We start from the raw sequence: 18,553 nt of genomic DNA, 5'->3' as shown, positions 1-18,553 counted from the left end.
AAGAAACAGCAGACCGTTTTAGCAAGAAAATGCAAGAAGAGTTTGAGGTACACAATCTAGGGGAAGCAAATCAAATACTGTCAGTAAGAATCCACAAAGAAGAAGATGGCTCGATGGCCATGGATCAAACAGCGTATGCTGAAGAAATATTGGAAACCTTTGGGATGAGCGATTCTCGCCCGCTATCAACTCCATTAGACCCAGGAACCAAACTGAAGAAAGTTTCTGACGAGGATTGGGCTGAAGAGGAACCCAAAAGTAAACAAATACCTTATCTTCCAGCCGTGGGTAGTATCCTGTATCTCGCAGGAGTTTCAAGACCAGATCTAGCGTACGCGGCTACGTACTTGAGCCAATTCAACGAGAGACCTACGGAAGAACATTGGAAGAGCGTTAAACACGTTCTACGTTACATCAAGAAGACGAAAAACTATAAATTAACATTCCAACAAGGCAATGTCGGACTATTGGCTTATTCAGATGCAGATTGGGCAAGAGACAACGTTGACAGAAAGTCGTTAAGCGGCTACGTATTCCTACTAGGCAAAACAGTAGTGTCATGGTGTAGTCGAAAGCAGAAAACGACGGCTCTCTCTACTGTCGAAGCCGAATACCTGGCTATGTGCGAAGCAGCCAAGGAAGGGGTGTGGCTGCGGACCTTGCTCACTGAACTCGGAGAGAAGGTGTTAGTCACAGAGCCACTGCAAATCAACGTGGACAATCAAGGTGCGATATGTTTGGCGAAAAATCAGATTACTTCCGACAGAAGCAAACATATTGACTTAAGATATTTTTTTCTGAGAGAAATGGTCAATGAAGGAAAAATTGCCTTTCAGTACGTGCCCACTGAGCACAATTTAGCCGACATGTTAACGAAGCCAGTTGGTGCCCATCATGTGAAGGAGCACAGTGAACTTTTGGGATTACGCGAACCCTTACCACGAGACCGTCAAGGGGAAATGTTAGACACCACCGAAAGCGCGGTCAAGTTTTGAACTGTAAATGCCGGACTCGTGCAACAGAGGTCGCGGTATTGCAAAACTAAAAGTGTAAAGTTTTTCTTGTTGACTCATGTTTCAGTCTTTTTTCTCTCTTTCGTTCGTTGGTAATAAAACTACTTCTGTTTTTGTATTAAACCACGCCAGTCGTATTATTTCTAGGCTTAGCTCGTTTCATTTTCTAACAGTTTCCCTTTTAATAGTATAGTCAGAGTTAATTCTTCAGATTCACATTGTTTATTGATATCTCTTATTTCACTTTAAATTACGTTGTTCAAAGTAAGAAGAAATGGCGCTATTATGAACCGCCTTCTCTTCTTAACCGTTTTCGCGCCAAAATGTAGGGTGGGGCACGAAACAGTCCTCCTAGTCTCTCTCTTTATGTGAACGTATCATATACAGGGTGTTTCTGGCAAGTCTAGCACAAATTATGGGGGCAATTTAGAATTAATATTTGAGTATTTTACGGATGACTCCTTAAAGGAAAAGTTCAGGGTACCAAACATTAGACCTTAAACTAACGGCCTCGTTTAGAAGATATCGAAATGATTGAAAAAAATTATAATTTCCCTAATTAAGATTAAAATCCAATTAATTGACCCAAAAATTGAAGAGAGCAGCAGCACCATTTTTAAAAGTCACGTGAAAAACTCGCACACACACCTTTATTGGCCAAATGGCTAGCGAATAGGAAAGTTAGATTTCTCTACTGCAGACTACTTTCAGCATAGCCCACTCGATCACGCGCATCACGACGTAAGCTGCTCGCGCTAATTCTCACCAGAAGCTTGGCTTACAGGAGTTCGCCAAACTCCCGGCTTTGTTTTAGCATTTGTCTACTTTTCTTATTTTGACGATAGACTTTATATTTTAATCGATTAATCTTTTAAATGCCCCGCCCAACAAGTAAGGATAACATTTAAAAATCGCCAAGGGTTTTCGCGACATCTGCCCCTCTGCATGTTTACAAATCATAGAAATTTGGTTCAAGAGGTCTAAGTTTTATAATCTATTACTCCCCAAAAGGCAAGTTTTGGACAAGTAGAATGGGGCTGGTTTTTTTATCGTGGAAAAAGGTTGTAAGTACTTAATTTACAATTGTGACATCGGATATTAATCGTTTTAAATATAATCGATTGTAACATAGCTCTTATTAAATTTTCGGGACATTTGGGCCATTAGATCGAAAGATATTGTGCATTAAGTACTTAGTTTAAAATTATGACATTGGAAATAAATTTTTATTAAAATAATTATTCACTCTAAAAGCTTGAATCCTTTTTAATATAATATAATAGATTGTAACACACCTCTCATTAAAATTTCAGGACATTTGGACCAGTAGATCTGAAGATATATTCAGTATTATCACTGAACCCATCATTTTGGCTATGAAAATAATTTTTTTAAAAAAAACCTATCCACTCTAGAAGCTTGAATCGCTTTTAGAATATAAACACACGTCAAAAGACACGTCTAATTAAAATTTCAGCTCATTTCGATCAATAGGACAGAGGATCTGGCCAAGAAACCTACCTCCTCCTATAGAACTTAATGTTAGTTTTCGCTGACTTCGAATTTCCCGCCAAGAATCCAAAAGTGGCACGTTTTGGCCGATTTAACAGGCTTTTATAGCGCTAGCAGCTTACGTCGTGATGCGCGTGATCGAGTGGGCTATGCTGAAAGTCAACCCTTCAATATATCAATAAATATCGTCGTCTGCAGTATAGAAATCTAACTTTCCTATTCGCTAGCCATTTGGCCAATAACGGCGTGTGTGCGTGTTTTTCACGTGACTTTAAAGAATGGCGCGGCTGCTCTCTTCAATAAATTGGATTTTAATCGTAATTAGAGAAATTATAATTTTTTTTATCAATCATTTCTATATCTACTAAACGAGGCCGTTAATTTAAGGTCTAATGTTAGGTACCCTTAAGTTTTCCATATTTTATTTATTTATTTATTTATTTATTTTTTTATTTATTTATTTATTTACCAGTTAGGTACAGGTAAGCCACTAGAGCTTGGTTAGTACAGCCAAGAGAGAGTAACGATTTAGTGAGACATTAGAAAAGAAAAAAGATAAATACAAAATAAAAACGATATGACTTCAGGTCAATTTGGGGTATTATTGAAGTGGGCCGATAACGCGAAATTTAGATTTATCTGAGAAGGAAATAATAGATTCAGGGAGTGCGTTCCAATCTGAGATGACAGTGTGGGTGAAATGATGTTGGCGGATAGACGTCAAGCGCGTGGTTTTGAGAGTTTGAGGGAGTGTCCACGGGTGGGGGGATAGGGTGCAGGATGGAAATGAGTTTCGACGTTAAGTGCCAATTTGTTGTTAAAGAAGTCATGAAGTAAATATAGATTGTTTATTTTGTGGCGGATAATGACGGGATCAATTTTAAGGTTTTCTAATAGAGAAGGGGCTGGGAGTTTGTCTAATTTTTGGGTTAGTTTCGTAAATTTGTTATGGGCTTTCTGCAGGGCAGTAATACTAAGGGAGAAAGATGGTGTCCAAATAGGGGAGGCATAGTCTAAAATAGGCAGGGCCAATGCGTTGTTGAGGATTTAATGAGGGCTGGGGAACGGTTGTTAAAATTACGTCTAATTAAACCTGATAGGGAATAAATCCTTTTAGAGACTTTATTGGTGTGGGAGGTAAATTTAACGGTTGGGTCCATCGTAACGCCTAGGTCAGATTCAGACAGGGTAGCACGAATGGGTTGACCGTAGAGACGATAAGTATGCCACGGGTTAGAGGATTCTAGGTGAAGTACCGCGCATTTATTAATATTGAAGCTGAGGCCATGGTCAGAGGCCCAAGCTTCTATGGAATCCGGGTTAGTTTGAAGGTTTATAGAGTTAGACGGTGATTTTATACGGGATGATAGCTTCGTGTCATCCGCAAAGAGCAAAACTTGCGAAAATTTAACAACACTAGGGAGGGAGTTGATAAATACATTAAAAAATAATGGACCTAAAACTGAACCCTGGGGGACACCTTTCTCAATGGGGGCCCAGGGAGAGTGCTGACCCTGTGTGACAACTCTTTGGCGGCGGTCAGCCAAATAGTGGGATAACCATTTCAGAGCCTGGTCAGTAACTTCGGCTAGAAAAAGGGCATGTAGTAATTTATCGTGGGGGAAACTATCGAAGGCTTTAGCGAGGTCGAGGTAGACGACATCAACGCCAAAGCCTTCATCTAACCAAGCAGTCCATTGATTGGTGGCTACGAGTAAGTTGGTTAAACATGAATGTTTGCACAGGAATCCATGCTGAGCTGGAGAGAAGATATTTACACTATTGAGGTATTATTATAATTGGGTATGCACCAAGATCTCTACATTTTTGGCTTCTTGGTTGAGGGAGCTAATGGGGCGATAATTAGAGGCTTCTGTTTTAAGACCCTTTTTGTAGATAGGTGTAATATTCGCCTCCTTCCAAGGTCCAGGTAGGGTTCCAGTAGAGAAGGAGACAGATATTATACGTTCAAGTGGGGGGACAGAGTTGTAAAGCGAAGGTGCGAAGAATTTAAGGGTGAAGACCATCGGTGCCAGGAGATTTGTTGGTTTTGAGAGAGAGAAGAATTCTACATAGAGCGGGCAATAAAGTTGGAGAATCTTGAGGGGGTGGAAATGGTGGCACCTCTGGAGCAGAAACAGTAGAAGCAAAATAATCATTGAGAAGGGTGGCGTTGTCAATGGCAGAGTGGGTAAAGGTACCAGAGGACTTACGTAGTTGGAGGGGAGGAAATCGACATTTTCGGAACTTATTAATGTGGGCGTAAAAGGATTTAGGGTTAGAGGCTATTTGGGAGACAAGGGTAGCTTCCTACTTCCGGTTTGTGTTACGTATGTGGTTGGTTAATACACAATGGGCCCTACGATATTCAGTGAGACTGGCAGCTACGATAAGGGGAGAGGCACATTGAGATTTGTATTTTCGAAGGCGACGCCAGGCGGTAACCTTAAGGTGGCGCGAACGCTTAGTACGAGGGCATGGTTTTGAAGACTTAAGAAAGGTACGGAAGGGCACAAAGGCCTCAATACATGAGTGTACAACAGAATGGAAGGCACTCCAAAGGGAATCTAGGTTGTCTAAAGTAAGTAGTAAGTCCCAATAAACGGTCTCCAGGAATGCTAGGAACGAGGGTTTATCACACTTTCCAGGTTATGAGTATTAGACAGATTAGTAATAAACGCAATTATGTTGTGGGCGCTAGATCCTAAGGGCGGGTTGGCAGTGGGATTGGATATAAAGTTAGGGTCTGTACAGAGAATGAGGTCTAATGAACTATCGTCGGAGAAAGTAATTAAGAAACTGAATGACAATGCTAATTAAATGTAAGGAGTCAACCCTAAAACTTTCAAATCATAACTTGAAAACAGTGGCCCGGACGGCAAAATGTTCCACAGAAAATCACCCAGAGAATATCCCCCTTAAGTTGTCCCCGACTTGCCAGAAACACCCTGTATATATCTTTTATATTTAATTTTTGTAAACCAATTACGTAACATGGAGATAACGAAGGTGGATTTGATTAATTCTTACTTACTGTTACATGGGTAGTCTTGAAAATGTTACAAAAAAAATATTTTATTACATGAGCCTCATTATAGTGTAAGAACCTTGAGGGTATTTTCGTTAACTTTCCAACAACTAAATTACGTGGACCCAATTCCGGTTTTATTTGGGCTATTCGGAAGGTGTTAAAATGTTTTACCATTATGTCCCTATTAAGGAGTCCCTTTCCGCACTATTATTAAATAATGCTGTCCAAAAAATTATTCAGTTCCAAAGCCGACTTATAGAACTGGTGAAAATCAAGTTCTTAGAGATATAAGTGATGGAAACATCTTCAAAAAATCTTGTTTAGAAAATGGTGAAAAATCCATTCAGCTTCTTATTTTTCAAGACGCTTTTGAAACTGTTAATCCACTTGGATCAGCAAAATGCCAACACAAAATTGTGGGTGTATAATACACCCTTGTTAACATTCCCCCAGAATTTCGTTCGTCGGTTGATCACATTCAGCTTATTTCGCTCAATAACGACAAAAACATAAATACTTTTGGGATTAGAAAATGATACCAAAAACTGGTGAGCGATTTGAAAAAATTAGAAGACGAGGGACTCCATCTTAAGCGAGGACAAAAGTTGAAATTAAATCTTGTTAGCCTTCTTGGAGACAATCTTGGTAATAACGAGATTGGTGGTTTTCAAAAGAGTTTTGCAAATGGAAATATTTGTCGCTTTTGCTTAGTATCGGCTGAAAACCTAAACGAATTCATGTCATAAGATAAAAGAACCAAACGTTTATACGATGAAGATCTTGAAGTACTCAATCGTAATTCGTCTTTGAATGTGAGCCGCGGTATTAAATTTAATTCCTCTTTCAATGACTTTAAGAATTTTCATGTATGCGAACCAGGACTAGCGCCGTGTTTAGCGCATGATCTTTTTGAAGGCGTGGTTTCCTATGTTCTTTACTTAATTATATCATATTCGGTTAAAGAAAAATGGTTTTCTTGGTGTTATTTTAACTGGCTTCTGCGCAGGTTTCCTTATCAAGGAAAAGATGCTGGCAATAAGCCAACCCGTACAAAAAATTTAAGCTGTAATTCAGCTGCATACACGCTTTTTTATTGCCAAACACGATCTCGTTTGAACGCCATACACGATCTCGTTTGAACGCCATACACGATCTCGTTTGAACGCCAAACACGATCTCGTTTGAACGCCAAACACGATCTCGTTTGAACGCCAAACACGATCTCGTTTGAACGCCAAACACGATCTCGTTTGAACGCCAAACACGATCTCGTTTGAACGCCAAACACGATCTCGTTTGAACGCCAAACACGATCTCGTTTGAACGCCAAACACGATCTCGTTTGAACGCCAAACACGATCTCGTTTGAACGCCAAACACGACCTCGTTTGAACGCCAAACACGATCTCGTTTGAACGCCAAACACGATCTCGTTTGAACGCCAAACACGACCTCGTTTGAACGCCAAACACGATCTCGTTTGAACGCCAAACACGATCTCGTTTGAACGCCAAACACGACCTCGTTTGAACGCCAAACACGACCTCGTTTGAACGCCAAACACGACCTCGTTTGAACGCCAAACACGACCTCGTTTGAACGCCAAACACGATCTCGTTTGAACGCCAAACACGATCTCGTTTGAACGCCAAAACGCTCTCGTTAAAATGCTAGTGCAATCATATTTGAATGCCAAATTGACCTAATCTGAATGCTTCGTTAGCGTGAATTTTAGCGTTCAAATATGAACATTTCGTTAACGTGTACAATTGAATACCACTTTATGCGTAAATATTTGATTGCTAAGGAGAACCACCACAGTGGCAAGGTATTGAACGCTGAAACATTCAATTTCGAATGTTCTTTTTTTACTGTGAGGAGGAACACCATATAGGTTATTCAATATTAGAAGAAATACCAGACTTGAAAATGATATCAGGATTTCCGTTAGACTATATGCATTTGGTTTGCCTTCGGGTTATGCGTAAGTTGCTAACCTTATGGATTTAAGGAAAAAGTAGCATCTTTAAAGGGTTACTCTCGTTACAAATTACAAGCCTTATTTTCCGTTTCAAAGTGGTTTATTTTATGTATTAAGGCACGTAGAGTTCGAATATGCACTTTATTTTACATAAAAAGATGTATTAACCTTAAAATAATTGTATAAAAACTACGATTAACTCGCTTTTGGCTCCACCCCTTTTCGAATTTCCCTCTATAAAAATATCCGGCATACCCTGAGTACGTCATCAAAACTAGCGCACTAGCAGACGCCATCTACAATTCCGAAAATTTATTTGACTAGTCACAGACGTAAAAGCCTAGGCTTAGGGTTCGGTTATCGGTAGCGTTCCGTGAGTTCTTTTAAATTATTTAATTTCAACTAAGCTAAGTTTGAAAACAACATGACTAAAGTATATAAGTGTGTTGTTCCTAATTGTGGAAACAATTACAAGTCAAAGTATCCCGGATTATTATTCCATAATTTTCCAAATAATGAAGAACGCCGAAGACTTTGGTTTAAAAGCATTGGGATCAGTGAAAGTACTATTAAGACGAATGGTCGAGTATGTTCAGAACATTTTACCACTGATTCTTACGAACACAAACCTGGAATCCTGGTTGACCCTAGTCTTCAATATGGTTCAAAACGTTTAACCCAAAATGCGATCCCTACGCTTATCGCTACGAAGTTAGTAGAAGCGGGTACTAGTTCGCTTGACTTAGATATTTTTCCATCAATGGAAGCTTGTGCGTCGGCTTCAATAAGTTCATTAGACACTACAGTTACAACTGAAGATGTTCTTGAACATGATGAGATTAAGTCCAATATGGAAACTGAAAACTTGGAGGCTGAATTACCACCAAGAAAAAAGGCTAGATCCTTGGTGAGAAATATACAGGACAATTATCTCAAGAATAAATAAGTAAAACATGAAATTTTAGGATTCCTCATCAGCTGGACCTCAGTCTGTTACTCTTACAAAATCAAAGAGTAAAGGGACTCAGTTAACAGTTTCCCCTTTTGCGAAAACCTTCGGGACACAAACTGTAAAATCTCAAAGTGACAAAAGTAGGTTTTTATGTAAAATTTAAAATAAATGAATAAACTTAAATGTTTTCTGTTCATAGGATGTCAGGTATATTTGAGACCCGCAAATATGACTGACAAATCTACGCAGACTAACGTTTTCAATGATGATGTATTAAAGAAATTTGTTGAAACACATCATTCTCACGATAGTTATGATTTTGAAGAAGAGGAGGAAATGGATGCGGGAGCGAATTTAGATCCTTTAGATTCTAGTTTCCAGCCCTCATCCATAGCAGAAGAAGACGTGGAAGAGTAATTTTAATAAATTAGAAGGATCTTTGAACTAACCAGCTAAAAAATTTTTCCCTGCTAGGGCTAGGGTTTTAGATGGAATAGATCCAGCTCCAGAGCGAAAGTTTATTGTTTTTGAAACGGCTCTTCTTCAGTTGTTTTTAGTGTGCTGCCAGTGTTTATCAAAATGTACTGTGAAGTCAATAATCAGAGGATCTATGATCACTATTGAGACTCATTGCGAAAGAAATCACCGACACTCGTGGCATAGCCAGCCCCTAATAGGGCGGTTGCCAGCTGGCAATGTGATAACAGCAGCTGCAATATTATTTTCCGGCCACAATCCAGCAAAAGCACTTAGAATGTTTGAATTTGCTGGTATCACCATGTTTAATTTGAAAACATTCTACAGATTACAAAAAGCGTATCTCTTTCACGCAATTAAGAGTGTAGGTTAAGAATTCGTCTGCTCAAAGTATATCCACTTTGCGATTACTAATGCATATATTCACAGGTGTGGCTGAATGAACAAAAAACTCTTTTAGACTCTCTGCGTGGAAGAAACCTAGAATTAGGAGGTGATGGTAGGTGCGACAGTCCTGGTTACTGCGCAAAATACGGGAGCTACTGCTTTTTGGAAAGCCAAATTAAAAAAGTCATTCATCTTGTACTACTTCAAGTAACCTTCTTCTTCCTTTGTGTTAGATAGTATCTTGTATGAGGTAGTATTTCATTTTTTAGAGCAATCAAGTAAAGAATAGTGTCGCGATGGAACTGGAAGGCTGCAAAAAAGGGCTTCAGTTTCTCTGCGACCAAGGATTGAAAATTGGTTACTTAGTAATAGACAGGCACAAGCAAATCCGATGTTTCCTAAGGAAAAACTACCCAAAAATTATCCATCTTTTTGATGTCTGGCATCTGGTAAAATGTAAGTTTTTTGGTTGATCAATAATATATGGTGTATATGTAAATAAAAAAAGTATTTCAGCTGTGAAGTCAAAAATTTCTAAAGCCTGTGGAAAGAAAAAGAGCATGGAGGTCCTCCTGAAATGGAGTAAAAGCATACAAAACCACTTGTACTGGATCGCTAGTTCTAGTGATGGTGACGGGAAGGTAATGCAGGCTAAATGGATGTCCATATTACGGCACACAACAAACAAACACTCGGGTCATGGAGAGCCATTTCCAAAATGCGCCCATGGTCCCCTCGGAAAGGCCAAAGATAGACCAAGAAAATGGTTGAAAATTAGCGACATTGCCTACGCCACCCTAAAGCAAATTGTTGACAGTTTCGTCAAAGACATTGGACAGCTAGCTTGGGTGCGCCAGACTTCTTCTGTTGAAGCTTTTCACGCGGTTATTGTGCAGTTTGCTCCAAAGCATACTCACTACTCTTTTCACGGAATGGAAGCTCGCCTATATTTGGCAGCTCTTCACTATAACGAAAATTCGCAAAAACTACAAGCCATCACAAAAAATGGGCAACGGAGGTGGAACATTTTCTTCCCTAAGTATAAAGCTGGTGAATATTCTGTGAGACCAATAATGGCAGCGTCAACATATGGTAAATACGATCTAAATTGATTGAATCTACATAACTACAAGGTTATTCTTCGCTAACCTAGAATATGTGGAAAATCTTATGGAAATGACATGCATTTTGGTATCAACGGAAACTTATAAGAAAGGAAACGAATCATCATTAATTGCATTAGGGGAAGCGCCTCAGTCTTTGGCTTCAGAGTACGCACATCCTTTAAAAGCTGATGCTGTATCCTCTTACGAGAAAACAAAACGATTTGAAAAAAAATGATCTTATTAAAAAAATAAATATATTTTAAACATGTCACACATTTTGAATTTTATTCTCACACATTTAAATATATTTTAATTTAATAACGTCTTCCTCTCCTATTTCTAACACTGATATGCTTAAAACCACAATACTCATCTGACGGGTAAGCTTCTCGAATTTTGCTAATAACGCAACTTGGTATAGGAAGGCGAGTATTGGGCAAAAACCAGTAAATCCATCGCATAAACCTCCGATAAGCAACATATCTATAAGTCCTATTAATAAGTAAAATTAATACTCAGTGCTCTTCTGTTTACCTAGATCGGAATGTTTCGGTAACTGCAGGGTTGCCACGGGTCAGGGAAAACCTGGGAAAGTAAAAGAATTTCAAAATGGATCGAAAAGGTCAGGGAAAAGTCAAGGAAATTTAAGAATTTTAACGAAGTCAGGGAATTTGTTTCAACTATACAGCTGGGTGTGCGTTTTAGGGAGGTCATGTTTGAAAAAACCCCAAAATCACGGAGTCAGGGAATTTGAGTCCGAAAATTTCGTGGCAACCCTGAACTGGGATCAAACCATTAACACACAAAAAAATAAAATAAAATTCCTAAACATTGTAAGAAACATTTTGATACAAAAGACAACTTCGTCTTAATCGTACTTGTGTATGAAGCCTTCGGGAGGCTCTAAATATCTATTACCGCCGTTAGGGTTAACAAACTCAAGATACGCTAATCTGAGTTGGTTACGCCTTATACAAGTTTCATCAAACTCCTCGTGCTGGGTTACACATGGCCCATTAATTAAAAAATCCTTTAACGCTTCTTGCTCTTGGCAACAAACGCTTTCTTCAGCAGTGCCCATTACAGTGCAAAATCCACAGGTGCACCTTTATATGCATAAATGTTTAACTAATTCAGTAGTAATTAAAATCGACTAAATCAGAGAAAATAAAGGCTACCAATCAGTGTTCCCTAATCTTGGATTTTGGGTGGGGGGTTCTCCTGAGTCGCCACTGACATCTTCATCCGAGGATGATGCCAATGGTTCAAATTGATACGGTAATACCCCATGCACCACACTCTCTGACGCGCCAAGGCTTACATTATTACCGTCGCTATCTTCCGAGTTTTCAGACTCATAAAAGCTCGACTCGCGAGACGCTTCGCGATGACTATCGCTAGATAAATCCGAATAAAAAATATCCTCCGAGGAGTCTGAGGTTCCCATAATAATTTAATATTTTCATAAAAAGATAAAACGGATAGATACTTGTAAACTACTAGTTTGCGTTTCGTCCAACATAACATATACCACGTGATGAAAAACAGCCAATAAGTAAACGCCAGAGTACGGGCCAATAATAATAAGCTGTATTGCTATGTCTGACTACGTCACGTTTAAATCACGCCTTCCCACAAAATTCAAAATCCGCCGCCGTTGAATGTTCAGTTTTAATTTCAGAATTTGCTTAATTATCGGATCAGTTTATTAAAAAATACTATTGTATCGAATTTATAGGTCCCCAAGGCATTTCTTTATTAAGATAAAACCACCTTCGAATTTTTTGTGTCTGTATACCTTTAAATTGAGGCCTGCTCAGATATCGGAGGTATCTTTACGGCTTCTGTCACTTTCTGGAATAACTTGTTCAGACTTCGTTAGAAAGCCTAGGTCTTTAACGGAGATTAATTATTGGAAAGCCACCGAATTCAGACAGTTCTTGCTGTACTCAGGACCTTTAGTTCTAGCAGATATACTTCCGAAAAAATACTATGAGCACTATATTTGTCTCCATGTTGCAATTCGTATTTTAGCATCTGCAACGTTTTCAGTTGATATGATAAACTTCGCTAGAAAACTGTTGGATTACTTTGTCAAAAGCTTTAGAGTCATCTATGGGAGACATTTAGTTTCCTACAACGTTCATTGCCTTACTCACATAACAAATGATGTTGAAACTTACGGCTCACTAGACACGTTTAGCACCTTCGTATTTGAGAACTATTTACAAACGATCAAAAAGAAAATGAGCAATTCAGGTCGACCTTTAAAACAAATAATTAACCGAATACACGAATAAAGAAACATAGAGAAGCACAACGTCCCTAAAGATGCAAGTCCAGCTTTTAAAATGGCACACAGTAATGGTCCCCTTCTCCCTGGGTGTGGTGGTCCACAATTTAAAAAAGTCGAATTGAATGGCTTTGTCATAGGCGTGCGTGAATGTGATAACTGTTGCGTTGTGGAAGATAAGTCATATGTTGTAGTAGAGAACATTGCTAAGAATGAAGATGGTGTCAGTGTTATTATTGGCCGAACATTTGAAAAAAAATTGAGGACTTTTATTCAAAACCTTGCGCCTCATCTCTTGTTGGTGTTGTGAAGGCTAGTGGTCTTTCATCAAGTTTAAAGCCGTGGAAAGTTTCCAACGTATTGCGAAAAGTCCAGAAGTACCAAATTATCGGTGCTGCTGAGGAGTGGCCCCTCATCGATCTTTTGCATCAGAATGGTAGGGATATAGCTATGGGTTTGAAGCATGCATTTATTCCTGCAAACCATTATAGCTTTTCCCACCTAAATTAATTTGCTTTTATTATTCTATATTTATGCTTCTGTTTCCACTATTTAAAGTCATTTTTCGCAATTCTTTCCAGGAAAATGACTAATACAGGTGACAAATTTCTTGTTGTGGATTTCTTGGGAACGGCTAGTGTTGCAGTTGTACCAAAGGCTTGGGTTGATGAAGAAGGCGAAGTTTGTTCGTTTCCAAAAAGTAACGGATCAAAATTGGCAAAGCGAAACGCATCGCCAAATGAAAATTGGCCAACATATAATATTAGGATACTTTATCGCTGTGGTTAGTCCTCATCTTTTCCAAACATTTATAACTATATTTTAAATGTTCTTTTCATTCTGGTTAAATACAGATACATACGAGGTTGCTGTAAAGAAAATTAAATGCGTTGAGAATAATGAATCAAACAGCGGTGTAGATAAGGGTAGAGGCTTAAGAAACAAGAAGCCATCAAAACGTTTTTCTCAAGCCTATTCAAGTTCTGAGGAATCCGAAAGCGATGACCAAACGCATTGTTCACCCATTCCTGAAGTGCCTGTATTTTCTTCTCACACTAAGAACCTAAATCTTTGTGAGTTTTCATTGTTTTACCCTGCAAATCATTTTCATAATGAGTTTTATTTTAATTTATAAGTCAGTTCACCAACGCATTCAAGTCAAAAAGGAGGAAGTGTATCAGAAAATGAACTTAATGTCGATCTGCGTAACTCTTCAAATAAAAATTCTGACAATGTACCTGCAGGTACTCTACTTAATACCACCATATCTGAAATGTCCAGAACTTCAGCCTGTGATGATCGATTAGCCCTTAGCAAAGACTCCAACTTGTCTCCATAAAGTACGGCAAATTGAAGGTTTAAGTAATGTTGAATTTAAACAATTAACTAATGCACTTTCGTTTATAGGAGTGACGTGCGTCAATAATCAACAGTTTGGCTCAGGAAGTAAAAATAGTGAGTGAAAATCATGCAAAAACGAGTTTCCTTACTCATTTATTTTTTGTTTACCTTTGTTGATTGAGAATATATTTAATTTTATACAGGTCACCTGCGACGAAACCCTGGAATGAAAAGACCCACTGAAGATAGCAACGAAAAGGAAAAATCCTGTTCTCGAGATTTGACACCTGGCATGGTTTTGGTTAAAGAAGGTAAACATAAGAAGTTTTAACTAAGTCTCCACAAGGCTAAAAATATTTAATTTTTTATTATTCGATCAAGATTGGTATCGAAATGTGAACCGAAATTTTGAAATTTTAAAAGTAAACTCTAACGAAATGTTGTCCATGTTGGAAAGTTTAATGAGGCACATTCAAAATGATAAAAATGTCTTGACGTCTGAAGCACCTGCGGTGGAATTTGACTTCTCATTTCCCTTAACATCAAATGATGACCTTCAGGAACTTGAAGAAAAACTGAAAAGTGACGAGTTGAGGGCGCAATTTGTAAGTAAATTTATAACGCAACCTAACGAGCTTTTTACATTGCATTAACCTAATTTGAGTTGTAAAATTTTAAGCTCACTTATGAGTTATCCATACTCGGTCTAGCCAATTCCATACTCTACCCTCGGCTATGGCACCCTAATTTTTCCAATTTTTGCACCGCCTAAAATTTAAAGGGATAGTGCAGTCTCAGTTTATACATAGTTTACAGACTAGGACGATTCATACCATTTACACGGGAGGCCAGGCTTAAGGTGTTACGCAAGGAGGCCTGACTCACTGAATGAGTCTAAAAACCTTTCGGAGGTAGCTAAATTAAAAGCATCACTTACTAGGGTTAAAGTAGAGCCATTTATGTCCCAAAGTAGGTCTACTGGAGTGATGGCACGAACTGAGAGAGTTAACGCGTGAAGACTAGTCATAACGGACTATATCACTGGATTGCCTCGTAGAAGGTTAATCTACCCTACATCTAAACAGGTCTTAGCTTAGAAGGTGAATACGGCCTAGGGCCTACCGCACTAGCTAACTAACTCTCAACTAACACCAACAACTATCCATGATAAACTGCCACTCTATCAGGATACTATCATGATGACTAATGAAACAGACTGCTTAACAGACTGCACCAAGATGAAACTGTACACTGACTCCAATACACAGCTGACCCGACTTTAAATAGCCCTAGCAATAGGCCTGACTCAATATAGGGGGCGCTCACCAAAGGTGCACTATGAGACGCCACCTATCCCACTCATGTTCAACTAATCTATGATGAGGTTAAAAAAGTCTTAATATAAAAACTTAAGATTAGAGAGCAAGGGGAGCCGGACATAAGCTTAGCTAAGTGTGATTGTGAAGGCTCAGTAGCGCATCCGCTTCAAGTTAACCTTCTTGTTTAGATTTTAAAAAAGTTATTTTTAAACCACGGGCTAGCAGCCTAGCATCACGCGCCAGCACGTGCGACTTTAAAGTTTCAACATGGATAAAGATTGCGCGTGAGGAAATTTGTTTTCACGCTATAGGATCGGCAACTACCTATCTCGAACGACAGCTTATTCTGTATATACTCTGTTACAATATCGGTTGTCAGCACGCGCAAACCTAGGTCTCTAAGTAACGTAGCTTTGTACGTGCTGTCAAGAGACAAAAAACTTCAGGATCTTCAGGATTTAAAATATCCGCGAGTTTTTTAGCTCGAGTGCACGGACCTCTAGGCCTTAGTTTCAAATACGTGTGAAATTACCTAAAGCCCATACTGCTATTTTATTCTTTAGGAACCTTGCCTACAGCCTACTACTACTGCTAGGGCTATGACCCTAACAGGATCATGCCAATTGTTTCCTGTTTATATTCTGAGTTTACATTGGGTTGAAGGACACAAAAATGTGGTATAGGCATATGTTCCAGGTCAGAGGAATTATATTCACGAGAAAAGGTCATCGAGGTCATACAAGGACACCCTCAATAAAATACCAATAATCAACAATACTGACATTTCTGACTGAAGGTCAAATGGGGTCAATGACTCAATGGCAAAAAAGAATGGTCATGACCACATCCACATGTCGTACAAGCAGAGCAGTGGTAATTAATATGTGCTGAAAAATCAGGATAATGGTTCTACTCTAGTCTTTAACACCCAAAATGACCTATGGTCAATAAAGTCAGCATGGGGGTGGTTAATACTAACAAAACTTTAGGTGGTAGGAGACCTAAATTTGGCCTATTACTATGACACATTTAAAGTTCAAGGTCATGGTCACAAAGCTCCATGATGCAGTGGATTCAACTTATTAGGAACTATTTTCAAAGCAATATAGAATGGCCAACTGTGTTCCCTACCGACCTAACATTTTTTGGGCACTTTTGGGGTCATTTCTAAATCAACAATTAAAGACACTTTAAAACCTGTTTTCAAGGAAAACTATGATGGATCCTAAGAGGTTGTGAAGGGCTAAAACCGAAAAAATTACCAAAGAGTACATGAAGCCAATTTTTTGGGCCTATTGCATACAACTTTGGCCTATTTTTGCTTAAATGGCTCATTTATGGTTCAAAAATTATATAGAAGTTTAAATTTAACTTTTTGAATGTTCAATAGACTGCCAAACATTTTGAAATCAAATCTAGGTCACAAATTATTGTGCCTGACCTACTTATTATTTAGGGAACCCTAATGGATATTTTACACTACATTTACACATTTGCTATTTATGGGGGTGTTTATTTGACCTATTTTACATCTACACCTGGAACATTTTATACAGGCGATTCGGGTCGTTTTAACCTTCTGTTACTCCCTGTTAATAGCTTAGTTTTATTGTTGATATAACAAGATGTGCCCGGCTGGGCACAGAATACTTTTGCACGGCAACTGTCGAATTACTATTATTACTATCAAAAAATTTTCCAGGGATGGACATAATATTAGCCACAGCGTACCGAACTTAAAAGGCGTATAGAAAATTTACGTGAAGAGCCGTAACTATGCTAAAACGATTACCCGTAATTCTAACGTTAATTTATTTACTTCTATTATTATTCTAATAGTGCAACACAATAATAGAAGTGAGTGAGTATCCCCTCGTTGCGAATTCTTTAACAGCGCGATCATTCAATAAATTTACTTAAGTTATAATTTTCAAACTTTTTCCTTATTATCTTAAGATGAATTTCGTCCCGAAACATCTTTAATTAAAATAAAACGTGAATCGAACTTGCGACCCATGGTTCTGCCGAGCAAAACTCAATATCTCTAACCGATATACCACGCGCCCATCGGTCAAGCCTCGCCAACATTATTAATACACGCCTGAGCGCGCTCCCCCGAGAATTTTTTCGGTACCTTTTAATTCGCCGAATGCCTAAGTTTCTTTATCTCATTTTAAAAACAGGAATGTTAAAACAGAACATTAATTTTTATTACGTAAGTTAAACAAAACTGATTCAGATTATTTTAAAACATTTTAAAACTAGTAATAATATAGTGCCACATTAAAACAATAATATTCCTATTTTTAAAATGTGAACAATTTTATTCCTATTTTTAAAATATGACTCTATTTTATTCCTATTTTTAAAATATGACTCTATTTTATTCCTATTTTTAAAATATGACTATTTTATTCCTATTTTTAAAATACGACTCTATTTTATTCCTATTTTTAAAATACGACTCTATTTTATTCCTATTTTTAAAATACGACTCTATTTTATTCCTATTTTTAAAATACGACTCTATTTTATTCCCATTTTTAAAATACGACTCTATTTTATTCCTATTTTTAAAATACGACTCTATTTTATTCCTATTTTTAAAATATGACTCCATTTTATTCCTATTTTTAAAATACGACTCTATTTTATTCCTATTTTTAAAATACGACTCTATTTTATTCCCATTTTTAAAATACGACTCTATTTTATTCCTATTTTTAAAATACGACTCTATTTTATTCCTATTTTTAAAATATGACTCCATTTTATTCCTATTTTTAAAATGTGGCAATATTTTATTCCTATTTTTAAAATGTGGCAATATTTTATTTATATTTTTAAAATTCCTCAATCTCAAAGTTTTGCTGGTTTTAAAAATTCGCGGGGATTTTTGGGATTTGAGGTTTTGAAAAGCGACATCTATGCGTGGTGCCCAAATACACCTTGACTGCCTTCCCTGAGATAGCGCGCTTAGGCCTGTATTAATAATAAATTTACTTTTGTTAAAACTTTAAAACTTTTTCCTCGTTATTTTAAGATGAATTTCGTCTCAAAATATCCTTAATTAAAATAAAACTTAAAAAAAAAAATATTTCCTCGTGTGGAATCGAACTGCCACCCATGGTTCTGCCGCGC

At 37.9% G+C, this 18,553-nt stretch overlaps 2 protein-coding genes across 2 annotated transcripts; one reads left to right on the top strand and one right to left on the bottom strand.

Annotated features, from left to right (window-relative positions):
- The first annotated feature begins 7,588 nt into the window (after window positions 1-7,588).
- LOC149649056 (uncharacterized) lies at window positions 7,589-10,730 on the top strand. The gene is made up of 8 exons (XM_089849502.1): window positions 7,589-8,444; window positions 8,503-8,629; window positions 8,689-8,902; window positions 8,964-9,330; window positions 9,396-9,560; window positions 9,623-9,809; window positions 9,870-10,445; window positions 10,507-10,730. The coding sequence occupies exons 1-8, from the start codon at window positions 7,962-7,964 to the stop codon at window positions 10,692-10,694; spliced, it is 2,307 nt and encodes a 768-aa protein (XP_089705628.1). The 5' UTR covers window positions 7,589-7,961; the 3' UTR covers window positions 10,695-10,730.
- LOC149649055 (uncharacterized) lies at window positions 10,213-12,257 on the bottom strand. The gene is made up of 3 exons (XM_089849503.1): window positions 11,638-12,257; window positions 11,338-11,565; window positions 10,213-10,951 (listed from the first exon to the last, which is right to left on the bottom strand). Exons 1-3 carry the CDS (start codon window positions 11,904-11,906, stop codon window positions 10,774-10,776), a joined length of 675 nt encoding a protein of 224 aa, XP_089705629.1. The 5' UTR covers window positions 11,907-12,257; the 3' UTR covers window positions 10,213-10,773.
- Window positions 12,258-18,553: the final 6,296 nt, after the last annotated feature.

This window comes from Phalangium opilio, unplaced genomic scaffold, assembly GCF_054372755.1.
Source record: "Phalangium opilio isolate 3A_F unplaced genomic scaffold, DU_Popi_V2 ptg000088l_1, whole genome shotgun sequence".
NCBI classification, from domain to species: domain Eukaryota; kingdom Metazoa; phylum Arthropoda; class Arachnida; order Opiliones; family Phalangiidae; genus Phalangium; species Phalangium opilio.
Note: the sequence above shows the minus strand (reverse complement) of the source record. Positions and strands in the feature narration are given on the sequence as shown.